At 52.7% G+C, this 21,282-nt stretch overlaps 1 protein-coding gene and 1 long non-coding RNA gene across 2 annotated transcripts in view; both read right to left on the bottom strand.

The window, feature by feature from the left end:
• Nucleotides 1-756: 756 nt before the first annotated feature.
• On the bottom strand, nucleotides 757-5,304 carry LOC139356600 (uncharacterized). Its single transcript, XR_011608664.1, has 3 exons — nucleotides 5,003-5,304; nucleotides 4,582-4,663; nucleotides 757-1,565 (listed from the first exon to the last, which is right to left on the bottom strand). It is a non-coding gene; the product is annotated as an uncharacterized lncRNA (long non-coding RNA).
• A 4,163-nt stretch (nucleotides 5,305-9,467) lies between these two features.
• LOC105484773 (opticin) overlaps nucleotides 9,468-21,282 on the bottom strand; it is a 17,768-nt gene continuing 5,953 nt past the window's right edge. The window contains exons 5-7 of the mRNA XM_011746707.2: nucleotides 15,306-15,401; nucleotides 14,569-14,764; nucleotides 9,468-9,683 (exon numbers count right to left, since the gene is read on the bottom strand). Coding sequence (XP_011745009.2) covers nucleotides 14,594-14,764; nucleotides 15,306-15,401 — 267 coding nt within the window. The 3' untranslated portion in view covers nucleotides 9,468-9,683; nucleotides 14,569-14,593. The remainder of the gene's footprint in view (nucleotides 9,684-14,568; nucleotides 14,765-15,305; nucleotides 15,402-21,282) is intronic.

Genomic DNA, 21,282 nt, shown 5'->3' with positions numbered 1-21,282 from the left:
CCTACTTCAGCCTCCCCAGTAGCTGGGCCTACAGCCATGCCTGGCTGATTTTTTATTTTTATGTTTTGTAAAGATGAGGTCTCACTATGTTGCCCAGGTTGGCCTCAAACTCCTGGGCTCAAGCCATCCTCCAGCCTTGGCCTCCCAAAGTGCTGGGATTACAGGTGTGAGCCACCATGCCTGGCCTCTCTGGAGCTTTCTGAGGGACATACAGGGCAGCAGTGACACTCTGTGCCCCCGAGAGGGGGTGGGCTGGGAGGCAGAACGTGCTATTCTGCCTGCGCCCAGGGCAGCTTCATCCTTCTGGCTTCTCTGACCACCACCAGCCACGCTGGGTGCGAGAGCCCCAGGGGAGGGCCCCATTCTTTCCCTCGGGTATCCAGAGGATTTCCCACACTTGCATAGGACCTGGGGGTCAGGAGGCGGAGGAGTCAGGAAGAAGCCGCCTCTGAGAGGAGTGGGAGAGAGCCAGTAGCAGAGCTGCCTCTCAGCTTCTCACTTTCAGAAATGCACTCGCTGCCACAGCCTTTTATTCTTCCTACAAATTTGTACTGCACCCTGACTGTGGGCAAGTCCAGTTCCTGCCAAGTGCAAGCTTGTGCTTAGGCAGCTGTCAGTCTGGGCACGCCCTCCAAGGCTGCCTGGCCCGATGGCAGGCTCTCTAAGCAAATGAGGAGGGGCAGTGTCAGTTCACCGGCTGCCCCGGAGGCACATTCCAGCCCACCCCAGCCCAAGGTTCCCTCCCTGTCCCGAGCCCTGTGACTGTTACTGTTAGCATTATTGCCTACAGTTATTGGCCCCCAAGTATAACCTCCCCAGGACCCATACCTAGGAGGGAGGGAACTACAGGCAGTGGATGCCTGTGCTCAGAGATGCTCTGCCCCACACTCACCTCCAGAAAGAGAGGCAGTTCAATTACCCAACCAAGAATGCAGGCATTTTCTGTCTGCTGGGCAGGTGAGACCAATCATACCAGCTGCTCCCAGGCCCAATCCCCCCTCCCCTGGCTCAGCATCTTAGCGCATTTGTTGCTTGGCAAGGGAGGGTGGTTCCCATGACTTTCTGTTTCTTTGTTCCCCACTCACCTAGCAGCTGATGGGGAGTGGGAGGATAGTGGTCGCCTGTCAGCTTCCCTGCTGTCTTATGTGCACATGGCAGGGGTGCTGTACAGCCTGGAGGCCTGGACAAATGGAATTCAAGGGCTGGGGAAAGAGTGGGCTGAGGCCTCACCCGTCACACCTACAGGCTGCCAAGCCTGCCAGGCAGCTTAATTTGCAGGGTTCATCTCCCAGAAAGAACGGCTGCTGTTCTATTCTACCTTGTTCCTTGGGATGGAATCCTGATTGGATTGAATCCTAGGATATGTCATTTTCCCTCTGCTAGCTGCTGGTCCTAGCATCTCCCATACCTGATGGCGTGAGGTTGGACGGGAGCCGGTATTTATGCCAGGAGAGTCTGGGGCTTGGCCTGTTTCTGGGGTACTGGGGCACTGGGGCAGGGAATAGGTCTTGGCTGCTAGGTGAGGTACTCCTCATTGCACTCAGGAGCTTTCCAAATCCATAGGCCTGAAGAGAGAAGAGAGAAGATCCCATGGACCCTTGATCTTTCACCTTTTGCTCTCTGCTGTCCCCAACCTGTCATCTGTGCCACAGAACTGAGGACCTAGTTAGAGAGATAGACAAGTGAGATAGATGGCTGAGAGAGGGACCCAGCTGCCCCGCCCCCAGCCAGCCCCTGAGAACCTCCTTTTAAAATTGCTTTGCATCATATTTCTCTCTCTGCTCAGCCCCACTGGCCCCAGCAGCTCTGGCCTCCTCATTCATCATGCTAGCTGCAGGGCACCAGAGTATGTCTCACAGAGAAGCCTTTCTGCCCTGGGTCTCCAAGAGGAAGGGCTCAGCTGTCACAGAAGAGGGCCGTTTCCAAAGGGGTCAGCGCGCCAGACCCTCCAGGATTGATGGGCTATGAATTATGGATGTCGCATCCACCAGTCCCAAAGCTCCAGAGCCAGAGAGGGTATCCCTGCCTTCCTTCCTTGTTGGCCTCTTCTCTCTGGCATCCCTTTAGCGTGCGCTCATTTCATATTAGGTGCGTTCCTGTGTCAATGTTACTTGTTGGTTGCTTTGTTTAATGGACGGGGATTGTGTGCACACCCTCCCTAATCAACTGGGACCCCTGAGCATGAGGGCTGTTCGTCTTCCATGGCTAGTGCCTGGCTACAGGGCCGCGCCACCAGCCACACTTAGTGCTTAGTGTCATGCAGTCACCTAGCCTTACGAAGAATGAAGGGTTGTTCCAGGAGTCTGTGAAGGCAGCAGTGAGTCCAGACGGTGCACAAAGTGGCCACCGGGGCCAATTTCCTCCCTGCAGCAAACAGCGTTTCACTGTGCTCTGAGTGAGGGCTGCCCCAAGTCTTTCCTCCTTTACCCCCACCCCTTCCTTCCCTTGGGGTCGCTGGCTTTTCCTTCTGCTGCCCCACCCCTCTGGTTTCTCTTCTGCCTGCATCCCCGGGCCTGTCCCTGGCAGGTGCTCTCCCAAGCAGTGTTCCCTCTGCCCGGCCCCACCTCCACCCTTCTCCCCTGCCACATGCCCACGTGCTCGGATAACCCCCTCATGCCCTCCCCTGGATTCAGCTGCCCCTCTGCTGAAGAGTCCCACCTCTGTGGAATGATTTGAGGCTCTTACCGTGAATGGCTCCTTGGACACCTCTGAACCCTTCTCCCATCCAACTCTGCTACCTCTGTTCTCACACAGTACTCACGTCTTTCTCTAATCTACATGCATCAGCCTCCTCACCAATTCCTCAGACTCCAGGTTTGTCCCCATCAATCACAGCCACCTTTCACAGAACTTCCCAAATCTCCATCTGAACCTTCTGACCAACCACCCCTCCATAAAACCCCAGCAGGAGCTCCTTTCATGCTCTGCTCCCTGAAGCCACTTCTCCTGCCCTCTCCACCCCCACCTCTGCTCGTGCCGCATGTGCCAACTGCTGCCTGCACAGTGCTCCCTCTGTTGAGGGCCCCGAGTGCCTTCCTTCCCCACCCTATGCCCAGGGGCTTCCACCAGTTTTAGGTGTCCTGGTCCAGCGTCCCTGCCTTCAGGAGCCTGCTCTGGTCTCTGCCTCCTCATGAACAGGCTGCTCCACACTGGTGCTGCCATTGGCCATGTACATGCCTCTGTCTCCACTTACTGCTTTATTTATTTTATTTTATGTTATTTTATTTTTTGAGACTGAGTCTCGCTCTGTTGCCCAGGCTGGAGTGCAGTGGTGTGTTCTCGGCTCACTGCAACCTCTGCCTCCCAGGTGCAAGCGATTCTCCCACCTCAGCCTTCTGAGTAGCTGGGATTACAGGTGCTTGACACCACGCCCAGCTAATTTTTGTGTTTTTAGTAGAGGAGATGGGGTTTCACCATGTTGGCCAGGCTGGTCTCAAACTCCTGACCTTAGGCAATCCACCTGTCTTGGCCTCCCAATGTGCTGGGATTACAGGCGTGAGCCACCGCTCCAGGCCACTGCTTTGTATTTTAATGTTCTATTCTTGTACCTGTGCAACTCGCTCCCACCTCCCCGCGTTGCTGTGTGCCTCATATCTCCAGCACCTGGAGTCCCTGGCATGTGAGAAAGGCCTCTAAATCCTGAACGAGGGAAATACATTGAATGAAGGAATGACTAGGAGTGAGCGGGTCCGGTGGGCAAAGGCTCACAGGTAGGGGTTGAAAGCGTGGGCGAATGGAGAGGCAGGTCAGAGGAGCAGCATTTGAGGTAAATGAGAAAATAGTGCCAGATTTAGCCGCAGGAGGAGAAAGGCTTTGAATATAGAAAACAGCCCTTCCCTCGCTGCTCCTGTCAGCACCTTCTCAAAGCGAGGAAAATAAATCTGTTTTCCTTATGACAAAGCCCGATTTGATGATAAACCCTCTCAGCTTCCCGGGAGGTGGCAGTGACTCTGATAGGTGGGGAGGAGGCAGGAGTAGGTAAAGGAAGTGGGGGCTGGGGGAGAGAAAAAAAGAGAGAGAGACAGAGGCGGGGGAGGAGAGGGAGAGAAGGCGCTTGTTCTGTGCGCTGATTACTAATGCAGTGGAAAAGCTGGGCAGGCTCTGGAGGGAGGCCTTTATCCTGCATGAGAAAGCAGGCGGTGTGTTTCAGAAGCTCTCCATAGGCACCCGCCGCTAAGCTAGAGGGAGAGGGCCGGGCAGGGTCTTGGGCTTGGCTCTGCCCTCAGCCACAGCATGAGGAGGGACAGAGCCGCTGAACTCTTGGCTCTCAGGGCCACAGTCACTGGGGCCTCTCCAGAACAGCAAGGGGCTCTTCTCTTTCCAGGGGGCTGCTTCGTCTGCCGAGGTCACAGCCTCCTTCCTTGGGGAGGTGTTTACAGGGTCACTTGGCTTCTTTCCCTACCTTTCTGGGGGTTGCGGGGAACCCAGCCCCATTCCTGGCACCTAAAGATGGAACCTTGGGGAGGCTTCTGGGAGTCCCCGTCCCCGAGAGAGGGGTGGTGTCTTTGGGGTGGCTGGGTCTTAGCAGTGTGTGGATGCTGGGGAGCCAGGAGGCATACACCTGTAACTTCCCTCCCTTACCATGAAGAGAAGCAGAGCCGTCTGCCAGGGTTAGGCCAACCGTCCCACATCCCTTGGGGGGACCCTTCTCTGAGTAGCCTTCCTGTTAAGAAAACAAAAGAACATGTGAGATCACAGAGCTGCAGACTGCACCTTGGAGATCACTGAATCTTCTCTTCTCTTGGCCAGAGGAGGGAATAGAGCAAAGCAGATATGCCTGAGGCCACGCAGCTGGTTAGCGGCCAAGCGGGAGCAGTCGCCCCTTCTACCCAAATTCCAGTCTCCACAGTGCACCCCAAACAGGGGCCTCTGCTTCTCCTGTAACCCAAATCAAATAAGGCCTTCCTGCTTCTACTGAGAGGCACACTTCAAGCTGGAGACACACCCTAAAGAACCCAATATCTAACTCTAAAAGCTTTAAGACACAGTGAAGCACACCTACCTGAGTCTTCTGGAGACAGTGGCCCGATCACACCCAAGCTTCCTTCAGATGCTCTCCATCCCCTTTCCTCAAAGCCCCACACCTTCTGGAAGCTGCTCACATTCTCCCTCCCTCTGCAGGCTCCAGCCCACGAGGGGTTCCTGCCCTTTCCCCACCACCCCGCTTCTAGGTCTCTCTTCTTTCTCCACTTCTGTTCCCCATTTCCACTCATTACCCTACGCAGGCCTGGTAGCCAAGCAACAGATCCTTCCTCTTTAAAAGGTTAAACTTGCTCTGGTCACTGTCACCCTCCAGTCTGTGAATCATGCTGCCTTTCCCTCCTGCCTCGTGTTTTCAGCATGACTAACAGGGAGAGCAGGCGGCGAGCGGTGTGCGTTTCTCAGAGAAGGGTCCCGTGCACTCACAAGAGAATCCTCGGAGAGCAGGCGGCAAGCGGTGTGCGTTTCTCAGAGGAGGATCCCGTGCACTCACGAGAGAATCCTCGGAGGCTTTCCTACCCAGGGCCCTGCTGCCTCTGACCGCACCCCAAGCCCTCTCTGCTGCCCACATGGGCCTCCTCTCTCCTTTGTGCTTTTCACCTTCTGTTCCCATTGCCTGGAAAACATTCCCCTCACATTTTGCATGGCTGCTGCCTTCTCATCAGGGAGGTCTCAGGTCAACCATCGCCACCCCCAAGAGGCCTTCCTCGGCCGCCCTATCTCATGTCACTGGCCTCCACTACCAGTCACTGCCACGTTCACTTCCTTTTGTTGCCATTTAGCACCTGTACCTGTCTGAATTGTATCATTTATCTGCTATTATTTGTTTATTCTGTCTCCCTGAGGCCAGGGACCTTGTCTGTCTTTATTACTATGCTGACCCTGGTGCTCAGCACTTAATAAAGAATCATTAAAAAACATGAATGAAGGACACTAAAGGTGGGTCAGATTGAGGCAGGGCCTGGATCTGAGTAAATCTCTTTGTCGATGGGCCTTGCACACTCAAGGGCTCCTTCTCTACCTTGCTGAGGAAACTGAGACTCAGGATTCATGGGAGACGGGGGACCTCCTTGGTTAAGAGTTAGGACATCCCCTTCAGCCCCTGAGATGCTGTGTCCCAGGTGGGGTGTGTGCTATTGCTTCTGGGGTGTTGATGTCCCCACCTTGTCTGCTTCTGCTTCTTTGCAGGCTGTCATAGAAGTTACTTGGACAACACCACCCACCCCTGGGGAGTGGGGTGATGGGAACTTGCTTGGTGATGACAACAAACAAACAAACACCTTCCCTTTCCCACTTCTCTCCCGGTATTCCAGGCAGGAGGTAAGTGGGCAGTTCCTGGACATCATGGAAGGAATGAGGCAGTAAGTTTCGTGCTGTACCCACTTGCCCCTCAAACTGCAATGCTCTGGAATGGAGAGGAGCAGCAGAGAGGCAGGGGTGTGCCAGGCCACCTCTCTAGGAGTTCATGTTCCCGTTAGAAAAAAAAACTGGAACAAGAAGGCTGAGAGAGAGGCTCGATCAAGAGCTCAAACCTGGCCTAGAACACACTTGGGCTTGTTGTGACTCTGTTTACCAATAAACAGGAAGGAGCCTATTGTACTCAGGGTTACAGAAGCGGAAAGAAATCCCGTGAATAGGAGCACAGGAGCCAAGAAGTTGGGTTCAGAGACAATAGATAGGAAGGGAGGGGGTGTGGGAAGGGAGATCCAGACTGGTGAAGCTTAGAGGAGAAAACCAGGTGTGCAGGAGCCACCACTTAGGAACATCAGGAGAGGAGGGGTAGAAAAGGAGCCATTTAAATGGTCAGATTTCTGTAGCAGGTCTGCCTCCCCACCGCGCCGCGGAGCGAGCTGGCCTAGCACAAGGTTTATTGGGTATGTTCTATGAGCAAGGAAGTGTGAGGCAAGACGTGATTCAGCAGGTGTGTCAGACACGCAGCTCCAAGGCCAGAGGGCCAGCAGGCTTTGCACTCAGGCCAAATTTGAATATCTAGTCTGCCTCTTACTCCTCACTGTGTGACCTTGGACCAAAACTTAACTTCTCTGCCTTCCTTTTTTTTTTGAGACGGAGTCTTACTCTGTCGCCCAAGCTGGAGTGCAGTGGCACGATCTCGGCTCACTGCAAGCTCCGCCTTCAGGGTTCAAGCAATTCTCCTGCCTCAGCCTCCTGAGTAGCTGGATTTACAGGCGACTGCCAGTACACCTGCCTATTTTTTGTATTTTTAGTAGAGACAGGGTTTCACCATGTTGGCCAGACTGGTCTCGAACTCCTGACCTCAGGAGATCTGCCTGCCTCAGCTTCCCAAAGTCTGCCTTCTGTAAAATTGGGGCAGCACCCACCTCATCAGGCTACAATGGAGATGAAACGTAATGATGCATGTAATGCGCAGGGCAAGCATGATGTCCTACAGATGGTGGCAGGTGCTTTCTGCAGCCCACATCTCTGGCCCTGGCGTAAACCAGAGAAGATCACCATCAGCACTAGGTAAAGCCCTGCCTGGATACAGGTGCATCAACCAAAGGACCCTGAGGACTCTTTGATCCTTTGAAATATTGACTTTCTGACAGCTTCCTGTCGTTCTCTATTTCCTATCATCTCTGCAGGGATAATGCACTGATCTGCTGACTTTAAGAAGGATCCTGTTTTCGGACTGACTTCTTCAAAGGGGTAGCGTCTGCGTTGGCAAGGTGATTACAGCCCAAGCTCACAGCTGATTTGGAAAACTTCAGTCCCAAAAGACGACTTTTTTTTCCCCTCCTCTGCAGGATGCTTTCGCTTGAAACATCTGGGTAACTGCTTAACACCTTCCTACTTTGCAGAACATTCCCAGCATGGGGGCTGTTTGCATCTTTCTGGGCTAGTGTGTTTCAAGATTATTTAGAGCCAAAGACCTCATGCACTGTGGGAGGTCCCGCTCTTCTCTGCCCACCCCATTTCTCATGCTCCCACTCCCACCCCCAACACTCCCCCAAAGGCAGAAGCTCATCTTCCACTGTATGTCCACAGGGTTAAAACCTGCCATCTTGCCTGTCTCCCAGGGCATGGCTCCTTCAGGGATGTCTTTTCTTTTTCTTCTTCTTTTTTTTTTTTTTGAGACACAGTCTTGCTCTGTCGCCAAGGCCGGAGTGCAATGGCATGATTTCGGCTCACTGCAACCTCCACCTCCCAGGTTCAAGCAATTCTCCTGCCTCAGGCACCTGAGTAGCTGGGATTACAGGCGCACGCCACCACGCCTGGCTATTTTTTGTATTTTTAGTAGAGACCACGTTTCACCATGTTGGTCAGGCTGGTCTTGAACTCCTGACCTTGTAATCTGCCTGCTCAGCCTCCCAAAGTGCTGGGATTACAGATGTGAGCCACCGTGCCCAGCCTCCTTCAGGGATTTCTTAGATCTCCAAGAGAGGTGCTGCAGCTCTCACAGGTGCTGGGCTCCAGGAGTCTGTCCTGGGAGGCAGAGGGCCTCTCTGTGGGAGAAGCACCTCTCCTAAGACTGCCCAGTGATCCTTGGGGGGCACTGATTATGGACAATGTGTAATTCAAAGGTCGTTACCTTTGGTTTCAGGATGGGTCAGAAAGGACTTGAAAAGCTTGGATTATTCTCTCTTCTGCGTGGACCAGAGAATGATCAGGAAGGCCTGCAGCTAAGCCAGCTTTAAAGCCACGGTATAGTTGATTTGGGCTCAGAAAGCTCAACTTGTGAGACTAGACTGATTGTGTGTCTGTATTTCCTGTACTTCCTTCCTTTTCTCCTTTACCATTTGATCCCTCTTTGTCAATGTTAGTCTGTGCTATTGGGAACAGTAGAAGAGGGTTGTGTCTTTGTTCTTAGACTAGAAATGTAATAAGATAGGGATAGGCACCACACCCCTTGGGCTTGGATATGCTTTGAGGAACAGATTTGGAGTGAGGGAACTCCACGGGGCCAGGACAGAGTGAGGTGCTGGTGTGATCGGGATATGGGGTAGTCAAACTCGGTCTTCAGACTCTCACTCCCGTGCTCACTCCCTTGCATCACAGTTCCTTTACAGGTGCCATAACAAGAAACACTTCCACTCCCTCCTGTGTCTGAACTGTGTGTTAGACACAAGAGAAAAGAATTCTGGAGTCGGCACACTGGCGCACATCTGTAATCCTAGTTACTCAGGAGGCTGAGGCAGGTGGATGTTTGAGCCCAAGAGTTCAAGACCAGCCTAGGCAACCTAGTGAGACCCCGTCTTTTAAAAAGAGAGAGACAGAGAGAGAAAAGAACTCTGAAGGCAGGGCTGGGACTGGTAGTGCCAGGAGGAAACAAAAAGCTATTTGCTCTGGTGCCTGGGCACAGAAGGAGAACAGAGAAAAAGGAGGCAGAAGGAGTGCAGAGAGGAGGAAGGGGAGAGCAGGTGTTCTGTGTGGGCTCGTTTGAAAGCAAGTACACAAGTACATCCAGGCCATGGGTTTGGACGTGTCTGGAAGGGCTGGACAGGCCAGGTGGAAGACAAGAAGGCCTTAGTATGGGGAATTTTATTACAATGAGGCAGGAAGGAGGTGGTCCTTGGGCTTCTTTGTCACCCACAGGGAGAAGGGAGACGTGAGAGCTGTGGGGAAAGAAGCAGGCATCCTCCTCTACGTGGAGACTTTTGTCCACGCTGCCGGCGGCCACAGGAGGGAGGCGTGCGAAATGGCGGCTGCTGGAGAATGTGATGCCCGCTGGTCCAAGAGATGACCTTGAGAGAGAGGAGAGACAAAATTGAGCTGGTGTCTTGTGTGGGGGAGAGGGGAGGGGCAGGTGAGGTGGGAGGAGAAAGCTGAGAGGGAGCTAGACAGGGAGGGGGCGGGGCGAGCTGAGGCCACCTCCCCGTCTGGTCTGTCTGCCTCTGTCCTGGCCAGAAGGAAGGAGGACACAGACACGGGCATGTGGGGGTGCGACAGAGATGGGGGGCCGTGTGTCCTTGAGCCCCAAGGTTCTCCCGGGCTGAGACCTTCATTACCTCATGTGCTTCCTAAGGATACAGGCCTTGATCCTGCTGGGAGCAGGCCCTGGACTCAAGTTCCATAGGCAGCCCCCATTTTTCTAGCCTGGGTGATGCACTCCCGAGTCCTTGCTTTTCAAAGCATTTCAGAGGTCATGGTGGGGGGCACCCATCCTCTGTTCCAGGAGCTGGAGATGGGACTTCCCATTTCTCTGACAAGAATTCCCAAGAAGTGCTGGCTGTCACTGCAGCTCCACCCCCATGCCCATCTTTCTTTTCTGTTATAGATTGTTTATGTTAAGTCATCTTTCTCTGGGACAAAGTACTTAGCCTCTCATTTTCTATCAGTAAAAGGAGGGATAATAATTCTTTCCTCACAGAGTTGTTAGGACTATCAAATTAGGTCCCATATGTAAAGAGCTTGCTGAAGTGCAAACTGACAGCAGAAATGTAAAAGATTACTATTCCCAGGGGAGAGAAAAAAGGGAAAAGGAAGCAGGAAGGGAGCCCAGGCAAGGTAAGGGTGGGGAAACGGCCTTGGCTCCTAAAACAGACTTAGTTCCAGCCCCTCCAGCAGCCCCTCCCACCCTCCCTTCTCCACGAGCCTGCTCTGGCCCCGGGCCTTGCTGGTAACCTTCGGGAAAACAGGACCCTGGAACTGAGAATAAGGCAGTCGGCGGGGGAGGTCATTGCAAACTCATCCTTTCTCTCGCAGAGAGGAGGGGCCCTGGCCTCTTCCCCACGACCTTCTCCCACTGATACTCATAGGATGGGTTAGGGCAGGACCCTCCTGAAGGCCACAGGGTGCCCCAAAGGAGGGAGGCACTCCCCTTCACACAGAGCTGGCAGAATAGTCACGAGAGTGCCTCCCAGAGCAAGTGCTCCTGCCAAGGTCAAATATGAGTGCTGCTGGGCCACGAAGGACCTGGATGAGTCAGGTTAGGAAAGTTTGGTGTTGGAGGAGGTGGATTTGATGCAAACCTAGACTGCCGGCTGGCATGAGGCCCTCAAGCTGCCTGCCATGCCTGGCTGGACCCCACAGCCCCTCCTCTCTCTCCCTTCCTTTGTACTCTCTCAGGTCTGGCTTGCATCTGCCCTGTGTCATTCTCTCCATCTTTACCATCTGCAGGATAGGAGGGCCTCACTCTGGCTAAAGAGATGCTCTCTGCCTTCCCTACCAGTTGCCCAACCCTAACCCCTTTAGGTCCCCGAGAAACAGGAGGTCTAGCTGTTCACATCAAGATCAAGAAGCAACAGCTGTGGGGTTTCTCTCTCTCTGTCTCTCCCCATCTCTCTCTTCCTCCCTCCCTCCCTGGTGCAGAGGGACAGATGCTCTGTTTAGAATTTCTTCAGGGAGACAGCCAACAAGGACATTCTTTCTCTTCCTTGGGCTTCCCTAACCAAAAATGGGGGATTAGCCAAGAGACAGCTGCAGAGGCAGTGGCCCTTGGGGAACCCCTCCCGGAGTAGCAACAATGGCCTCGGGAAAGAAACTGTCTGGAGCCGGCCTCCTTTAATTGGAACTTGAAAGTGGTGTCTGCACTGGAGTGTGGCAGAGAGCAGGACTTCAGACTCTGGCTGGATGGACCCAGGATTGAATCCCAGCTCTGCCACTCTCTCGCTGTTTGGGTTTGGGCCACTCCCCTTTCAGAAGCCTGTTTCTTCATGTGCAGTCGAGATGAGCATCCCTATTCACTAGGGTTGTTGCTGGAATTAAATGAGTTGATGCACAGAAAAGCTTCTATTATAGGTCTGGCAAACTCCAGGAGTCCAGGGATTGTTAGATCCCCTGTCCCACAATAGAGCAGGAGCCAGGTGACTTTCTGTACTCAGCAAAGAGTAACTGAGAGGCATGTAGGAATGATGTGGCTTCCAGTACCCAAAAGCCCCAGTTCTAGAAAACCTTTTTTTTTAATTGGATTTTTTAAAAAATTGGATTCCTCGGTCAGGAGTGGTGGCTCACGCCTGTAATTCCAGCACTTTGGGAGGCTGAGCCAGGCAGATCACCTGAGGTCAGGAGTTCGAGACCAGCCTGACCAACATGGAGAAACCCTGTCTCTACTTAAAATACAAAATTAGCCAGGCATGGTGGTGCATGCCTGTATTCCCAGCTACTCAGGAGGCTGAGGCAGGAGAATTGCTTGAACCCGGGAGGAGGAGGTTGTGGTGAGCCAAGATCACGTCATTGCACTCCAGCCTGGGCAACAAGAGTGAAACTCCATCTCAAAAAAAAAAAGAAAAAAAAAAAAAAGAAAAAAAGAAAATTGGATTCCTCAATCCAGGGTCTCTTACATTTGGAGAACTTTAGGCTTTCAGCTGTTGCATGCCTAGGCCTTGCCATAATCCAATAAAGCAGGATATGGAATGGGATATTGGATATGGAAGGGGATAGGATTGGTGGATGAAACAGAGAAAGGGAGAGAGAGAAACAGAAAACACTCACACACACACACACACACACACACACACACACAGATTTCGCTGTAACATACTCTTGGAAGACAGAAAGAGGAGACAAAGGAGAGGAAGGGCCAGTGACAGCTCTGCTGCTCTGAAAGGCAAGGGGCCCTCGGCTCACTGCCTTCCGCGTCCTCCCCTGGGGCTAGGTGCGCTGGAATCCTAGATTCCCTAGGAGTGAAGGCAGGTACCACGATGGCATGAAGGCACCTCCCACCACCTTCAAGACTTCCCATTGGCAGTCTGTAGCCTGTGTGTTGAGTCCTGGTCCAACCTGGAGTCACCCGTGTGAGCTGGGGTCAGTGACTGGTCTCTAGTTCTCCATGTCTCCATCTGAAGAATGTGAATAATAATTTCTGACTTGGCTGCTTACAGGACCACCGTGAGGATCCAAGTGCACAGTGAGGTGCCAGACAGAGGTGGGGGGAGGCAGATACTTGAATTCCTTTCCATGTAGCCCACAAGAAACACCTGCCCCTCCTGACTCGGGGACCACCAGGGACCTTGAATAGTTGCCTTGGCAACTCATTGCCTGGCTAACTCCCACTCTTTGGGTTTCAGCTTAAACGTCAGTTCTCCAAGATCTTCTGGACCCCTAAGCTGGGTCTTCCTCTTGTAAGCATTTGTAGCATTCTGTACATACCCTTTACAGCACTTTTACGAGTTGAATAGCGTGGTTATTAGTGTGCTTGTTTCACACCTGTCTTTTGCACTACATTCTAAGCTCTGTGAGGAAAAGGAATATGTTTCTGTTGTGCACCATCTTATTACCACGTAGCAGTGGGTGCTCCATAAGATCCTCCTGCATGAGTAGGTGAATTCCCTGCCTTATCCCTCTCTCATGCCTTGACATGAGGCGTGAGGCCAAGCGCCCATCCATCACATTCCCCTTGCCCAAAACCTCCTTATAAGGGTGAGGAGAAGGGTAGCATCTCCTCTCCCTTCTAACTCAAGGAACAAATCATTGGCTACATGATAGTTGCCCTTCTTCCCATCCTCCCAGCATAGCAGCCCCTGCCCAGGATCCAAAAGGCAGAAGGTGAGTAATTGCTATTTTTATATATTTATCTTTGCACAAGGCTGCCCTCTGGTGGTCGAACATGCAGGAGCAAATGGGAAGGATGGAAACCCCAGTAGCCAGGAATGAGCTGGCTGAGCCCTCCATGCTCAGAGACTGGCCAGTGAGCCAGGGAGTAGGTAAGTGCTACAAGAAGCGCGTCTGGGTGAAGATTCATGTCAGTTCTCCATCCTTATGAATGGCTCCCTCCAAATCTAACAGGAGGCCCTGGCTTCAGAAGAGCACGAAATGAAGGAATGCCCTATAGAAACCCTATCTACCCCAGTAGGATGGCGTGCGGGTAGAGGGAGCTGGTTTAAGTAGCTATTCTTTCTCCTCAGTGGTATGCAGGCAAACATTTTATAGTCAGCTCTCAAAAAAGGAAATCTCAATTTGTAGCGTTTACCAAGTTCTGTAGTGTAAATACCCCTACCATGGCCAATTTTAAACCACCAATGTGATGTCACTGAATGGGGAGCTGGAAGAGATCCGAGGAGCACACCATTACCTAGAGGTTCCCCCATACAGATACCAGGACAGAAATAACTTCAAGGGCATGGTTAATGGTGAAATATAGTGAACTAATTGAAAAATGATGATTTTTGAATAATTATTACATTTGTTTTCAATATAATATATTTAATTGTGAGTTTATATAATTTAATTTTTCATAATGGCTGTGTTTAACAACTGACTTGCAAAATTCTGGAAAATTTAATAATCGGTTCCTGCAAGTAGTAAGAGCTGGCTCCAGCATGTCACTGCTTCTCCTCTTCCCCCCTTCTTCCTTCTCTTCCTCCTCCCCCTCTTCCTCTCCCACGGCTTTCTTGGCATTCTGTGTGGGTACGAGAGATGGGGAATATGGAAAAGTGCTCCACTGCAGACATTGCTATTTTCTGAGCCAGGAGCCATAAGTGTCAAGGAAAGAAGATGAAGAAATGCAAATTTGGCTGCTGAAAGACATTTCAGTACATGAGTGTGTGTGTGCATGCATGCGTGTACGTGTGTGTGATTTTTGCAAGGGATTAAGAGGTCAATTAATGCCTGGGCTAAAGATCACTGTTGAAAGATATTGGGCTTTATGGCTGGAGGCCCATGCCTGCATGGTCCTTGGAGGCCTCTTACCTGGGAGGAGTGGAAGGGCTCTGAGCTAGATGAAGCGGCCGATGGGGAGCCGAGGCAGGCAGAAGTAGGCGCTGGGGAAGAGGCTGAGGTTGATGGGGTTGCCGTCCAGGCGGATGTCTTCCAGCTGCCTGCGGGTGTATTTGTGCTCCTCGGGATCACAGAAGACGTCTCTCTGCATGGTCTCTATCAGGTTATTCTGGGAAGAACACACACCAGCTGAGCCCCACCAAGACGATCTGCCCCTTAAGCAGCACCAAAGGCTCACATCAGCTGTCCCTACCAGCTCTGCCTGCTCTGGTGCAACTGGAGAAACTGAAGCATCTAGGGCCAAAGCCACACAACAAGGGTGAGAAGAGGAGCCCCAGGGGGGATGGATGGAGAGAGAGGGCACAGAAGAAGAGGAAGAGAAGGGCAGAGAGGAAGGAGGGAAGGACTGAAGGGAAGGAAAGAGACAGAGGGTAGGAAAAAGAAAGAAGGAAAAGCAGTTGGGTGAGATAAAATAAAGCGATGGAGGGAGAGAAAGTGTTTTTAAAATAAAAAAATGGAGAAAATCAAACTGGGGTCATGGAAAACTATTTAGACAAGACCTCCCAATTCTTGTCTCCAATAAACCCTCCAATCAAGGAGACCCCACATCTGCCTAAGCCTCATGCCTCTCACTGCCATGACCTGCTCATGGTATCTAACTTCCATCCTCCATGCTGTTTATCACCCTTGCTCTGGGTGAGGCTCCTTACCTGCAGGTGTACAGAGCGCAGGCTCAGGGGCAAAGGCCCTGGGATGGAATCCAGCAGGTTGTCTGACAGGTAAAGGAACTGCAGCTTCTCCATTGCCTGGGAGAAAACAGAGTGTAGGAGGCTGGTGGGTCCAACATGTTGGACCCTGGCAGTGAGGATGGCTATGAGGCCAGAGACATTTGTTCACTCGGGGCTCACTTAGCATCAGTCATGCGCCAGGCTCTGTGCTGGGTGCCACAGGGGTTGCCCAGGTCTTTAAGGAGCTTACAGACACTAACTCCAACTGGATGCAGGAGGAAAGCTGCTACCATTGAGGTGCCAGCCACTGAAGTAGGAAAGAACTAATCAGCTGGTAATGACACTGGGTGGTGCAGGGGAGGGGCAGGGACAGGGTAGAAGGGAGGACCGGGGACATTTCAGCTCTGCCTCAACTTCTCTGCTATCAGAAGGGACTTTCCCCAATGACAAGTCTCCAAATGCTAAACCTGGGGCCATGGACAATTATCTAGACAAGACCTCCCAATCAGTGTCTCCAATAAACCCTCCAATAAAGGAGACCCCAGAGCTGCGTAAGTCTCATACCTCTCACTGGCATGACCTGCTCCCTGGTATCTAACTTCCATCCTCCATGCTCTGTTTATCGTCCTTGCTCTGGGTGAGGAGCAGGTACGGAGCAGACACTCGGGAGACAGCCAGACTATTAGAATGAGAACCACAGGCACAGAGAGGCACACAGCGTGTGCATGGGACTGCGCTCTCGGAATCAGACAGTGTTAATCAGAGAAGGGTTTGGGAAGAGACAAGCCTTCAGCAGGGCTCAGGGAGCAAAGAAAAATGATAGCTACCATTTATGGAGCATCTGCTATGCATATCTAACCCTCCTGTTCTCTTTGTAAATGCGATCTTATTTAACCCTCCAGCAGCTGTGTCAAGCAGGTATTATTACCCTCATTTTGTAGATGAGAAAACAAGGTCAGAGAGGTTGGGTGACTCTCACACAAACCCAGGTCTCTGTGGCTCCCAAGCCCAGGCCTTATCCTGGGCTGAGAAAACAGCTCTGAGTCAAGGCAAAGCGGCACCCCCTAATATGGAGACAGCTGGGATGTTGCCGAGGCTGAGCAGTGGGGAACTTCAGGGATCATGCAATCCCGTTCTTAGAGACCGAAAGACTGAGGCCCGAGGTCACGTGGCAGGCTTCTGATTCCAGTCTAGTGCTCTTCCACCACAACAGTGGTAGTGACACTGTGTTCTGTAAAATTCCCTCAAAGACCACTGTAGACAGGAGAAGGCTGAGAGGGTGGAAGGCACTGGGGAGGGCGGGGCGAGAGAGCAAGCAGGTGTGCCTCTGTGCCCTCATCCTATTTCAAAAATACAAGTCTAATTTGGTTTATTCGATGCTTCTAAATAGGAATTAGATTGCATAAAAGATTCTACTACTTGAGAGACAGACAGACAGAGAGAGAGAGCACACGGGCGAACATACCTGGGGCTCTTCCTAGCCCTATTGAAAGGGCCGCCCCAGGGCGCATATTTGTGTCATATAACCTAGCCCTTCCCATCAAAACTGGCCAGCCAATGACCAATCAAATAGTCTCTCTTGGACAGGTGCAGTGGCTCATGCCTGCAATCCCTGCACTTCGGGAGGCCAAGGTGGGCAGATCACCTGAGGTCAGGAGTTTGAGACCAGCCTGGCCAACATGGTGAAACCCCATCTCTACTAAAAATACAAAAACTAGCTGGGCATGGTGGTGCCTCCTGTAATCCCAGCTACTCAGGAGGCTGAGGCTGGAGAATTGCTTGAACACGGGAGACAGAGGTTGCAGTGAGCCGAGATCATGCCACTGCACTCCAGCCTGGGCGACAGAGCGAGATCTGTCTCAAAACAACAACAAAAAAGTCTCTCTTGAGCATTTGATCATAGAAAGACAATGATTAATCAGTCACTTAGTGGCAGGTTTTGGAAATAAAAGGATATGTAGAGTTAGGGCCAGAATCAGCACTATTCCAAGCCAAACTCATGTGTAAGTTTTCAGGGAGCAGAACCTGTGAGTGTGCAGAGGACGCTGGTGAGCAGACAGGTGAATTGAGCAGATGCACAGAAAGAAGCCAAGACAAGAGGCCTTGTGCCCCAAAGAGGGAGAGAGTTGTCCACCTTGACTTCTGAACCCCCATTCCCAGTACAGGTTGAGATCCCAAATCTGAATATCCAAAATCCAAAATGCTCCAAAACCCAAAACTTTCTGAATGTCAACAAGATGCTCAAAGGAAATGCTTATTGGAGCATTTTGGATTCTGGATTTCAGGTTAGGGTTACTCAGCCAGTAACAGGCCCATTAGGCCTAATAGTGCTGTTTCCATTCATGGAGGTTCTTGGGATCTCCTTTTCTTGGGTCAGAATCAGTTTCTTGCAACTGAAAGAATCAATAAATAGCAAATTTAAAAGGATGAAAACAGTGGGTGGTGGTGGTGGAAGTGTGTAGTGTGAGTGCAGGTGGGTGGTGGAGGTGGATGGTGGTGGTGATAGGGGTGAAGCTGGGTGCTGGTGGTGGTAGGGGTGAAGGTGGGTGGTGGAGGTGGGTGGTGGTGGGGGTGGAGGTGGGTGGTGGGGATGGAGGTGGGTGGTGGGGGTGGACGTGGGTGGTGGTGGTGGACGTGGGTGGTGGGGATGGAGGTGGGTGGTGATGGTGGACGTGGGTGGTGGGGATGGAGGTGGGTGGTGATGGTGGACGTGGGTGGTGGGGATGGAGGTGGGTGGTGGGGATGGAGGTGGGTGGTGGAGGTGGGTGGTGGTGGGGGTGGAGGTGGGTGGTGGGGATGGAGGTGGGTGGTGGGGATGGAGGTGGGTGGTGATGGTGGATGTGGGTGGTGGGGATGGAGGTGGATGGTGATGGTGGACGTGGGTGGTGGGGATGGAGGTGGGTGGTGGGGATGGAGGTGGGTGGTGATGGTGGAGGTGGGTGGTGGGGATGGAGGTGGGTGGTGGTGGTGGAGGTGGGTGGTGGGGATGGAGGTGGGTGGTGGTGGTGGACGTGGGTGGTGGGGATGGAGGTGGGTGGTGATGGTGGACGTGGGTGATGGGGATGGAGGTGGGTGGTGGGAATGGAGGTGGGTGGTGGTGGTGGAGGTGGGTGGTGGTGGGGGTGGAGGTGGGTGATGGGGGTGGGGGAGGAGGTGGTGGTGGGTGGTGGGGATAGAGGTGGGTGGTGGTGGAGGACGTGGGTGGTGGGGATGGAGGTGGGTGGTGATGGTGGACGTGGGTGGTGGGGATGGAGGTGGGTGGTGATGGTGGACGTGGGTGATGGGGATGGAGGTGAGTGGTGGGGATGGAGGTGGGTGGTGATGGTGGAGGTGGGTGGTGGGGATGGAGGTGGGTGGTGGTGATGGAGGTGGGTGGTGGTGGTGGACGTGGGTGGTGGGATGGAGGTGGGTGGTGGGGGTGGAATGGGTGGTGGGTGGTGGGGGTGGGATGGGTGGGTGGTGGTGGATGTGGGTGGTGGTGGTGGAGGTGGGTGTGGGATGGTGGTGGTGGGTGGTGGAGGTGGTGGTGGTGGTGGAGTGGTGGTGGGATGGTGGTGGGTGGGTGGTGGGTGGAGGTGGGTGGTGGTGGTGGGTGGTGGTGGGTGGTGGTGAGGTGGTGGGGTGGAGGTGGGTGGTGGTGGTGGAGGTGGGTGGTGGTGGATGGGTGGTGGGTGGGTGGTGTGGGTGGGTGGGTGGTGGGTGGTGGGTGGGTGGGTGGGTGGTGTGGTGGGGTGGGGGTGGATGGTGGTGGGTGGTGGTGGGGTGGTGGGGTGGGGTGGTGGTGGGTGGGTGGGGTGGTGGTGGTGGGTGGGTGGGTGGGGTGGTGGTGGTGGGTGGGTGGGTGGGGTGGGTGGTGGGGGTGGTGTGGGGTGGGTGGTGGGGATGGTGGGTGGGGTGGTGTGGGTGGGTGGTGGTGGGTGGTGGGGTGGTGGTGGGTGGGGTGGGTGGGTGGGGTTGGTGGGGTGGGTGGTGGTGGGTGGGGGTGGGTGGTGGGGTGGTGGGTGGTGGGGGGTGGTGGGGTGGTGGGTGGGTGGTGGGGGTGGGTGGGGTGGGTGGTGGGTGGTGGGTGGGGGGTGGTGGTGGTGGGGTGGGGGTGGTGGGGTGGGGTGGGGGTGGGTGGTGGTGGGGTGGTGGGGGGTGGGGTGGGTGGTGGGGTGGGTGGTGGGGGGGTGGGGGTGGGGGGGTGGGGTGGTGGGGTGGAGGTGGGTGGTGGGTGGGTGGGTGGTGGGTGGTGGGGTGGGTGGTGGGTGGTGGGGTGGTGGGGTGGGTGGTGGGTGGTGGGGGGTGGTGGGTGGGGTGGGGGGGTGGGTGGTGGGGTGGGTGGGGTTGGGGGGGGGTGTGTGTGTGTTAGTTGAAGATTAGATAAAGGTTGAATATGAGGGTGAAAAGTGAGTAGGTGAAGTGGGGGGAGTATGATTGAGATTGGAATAGATGATAGATTGAGGAATGAGGGGGGAGAGGTGTGGTGGAAGGTATGGGTATGAGTTATGATGGTGAGTGGTTTGGTGGGGAGGTTGGTATTGAAGAGGATTAGGGGGGAGGGTTGTGGGGTTTATTTTGTGTTAATTTATAGAGAGGGGAAGGGGAAATTTGTGAGTGAGAATATAAGGGAGAATGAAAGAGATTGTATGGTGGGGTTAATGAGAGAATAAGATAGTAAATTTATTGTTTTGTTATGTTTAATTTAGAAGGGGTTTTGAAAGATGTGAAGATGAAAAGAAAGGTTGAAGGGAAGGGAGGGGGAAGAAATAAGGGTGAAGGGTGTTGAGAGGGGTGTAGTGTTGATTATGAAATGTTGAAAGGTGAATAAGATAAGAATAGGGGTGAGTATATGTTGAAGGGTGGAAATGTTTGAGAGGGGTTGTGGTGGTTTGAGTGATTGAAATGAGAAGGGAGATTGATGATGTGATGTTTTTATTTTTGATATATTATTAAGGGGTTTATATGATGGTATGGTGGTATGGGTTTATGAAGAAATTGAATAGGTGATATATGAGGGATGGGGAGGGGTATGAAGGTTGTGGGGGATGTGATGTAAGAAAAAGAAATTAGGAAATTAAGGGGGGGGGTGGTATTTGTTTTGTGAAAGGAATAATGAGTTTATAGGATTGTTAGGAGTGTTAGGAGGAGTGGGAAAGGGGTATGAGGTGGTAGTTTAATTATGTTTTGGGTTAAATGGGGGGGGTAGGGAGTGGGATGGGTGGAAGTGAAGAAAAATAGATGAGGGGAAATGATGGTATGTAGATAAAGAGTTGGAGGAGAGGTGTAGGAGGTGAGGGGTTAGGATGTATGTGATGGAAGAAGGTTTTGTTGGAAGAGTGGATTGGGATGAGGATTGTATTTGTTTATTTATATAGATGTTATATTGGGGATTAAGAAATGTTTGTATTTTATTTGTTGAGAGGATATGAGGAATTGGGAAAGGGAAAATGGTGGGAGTTTTGATGAGGGGATGGGGGGGGTGTAAGTGGGGAGGTATTTAGGTATGATATTGGGTAGATGGGGGGAGGGTGAGAATGAAGGGATAGAGGAAGAGTAAAATTGTTGGATGTAGGTTGGGTGGGTAAGTGAGTTTAAATGGGTGTAGGGATATTTGAGGTTGGGTGGGGGTGAGAGATTATTATTATTAGTTGGTGGTTTTGTGTTGTTTATAGAGTGATGTGGAGGAGGTTTGTGTTTGGGGGGTGTAGTGTTGTTGTGTTGTAGGGAAGAGAGGGGGAGGGTTATTGGGTTATTGGGGTATATTTTTAGTGGGTGTATGGGAAGGATGGAGATTTTAATGTGGTTGTGATTTTTGATATGTGGAATGGGATTATAGAAGGATTGGGTGGGAATGGGGAAAATGTATGGTGGTTGAGAAAGGGGGGGGGGAGGATATGAATGGGAGGAAATATGAGGGAGGGGAGGGGGAAGAGGGGTGGGAGGTATGGGTAGGTTTGGAGTAGGGATATGTGTATGG

The sequence above is a fragment of the Macaca nemestrina genome, chromosome 1 (assembly GCF_043159975.1).
Source record: "Macaca nemestrina isolate mMacNem1 chromosome 1, mMacNem.hap1, whole genome shotgun sequence".
Classification (NCBI taxonomy): domain Eukaryota; kingdom Metazoa; phylum Chordata; class Mammalia; order Primates; family Cercopithecidae; genus Macaca; species Macaca nemestrina.
The sequence above is the reverse complement of the archived record's forward strand: the minus strand, read 5'-3'. Positions and strand labels throughout refer to the sequence as shown.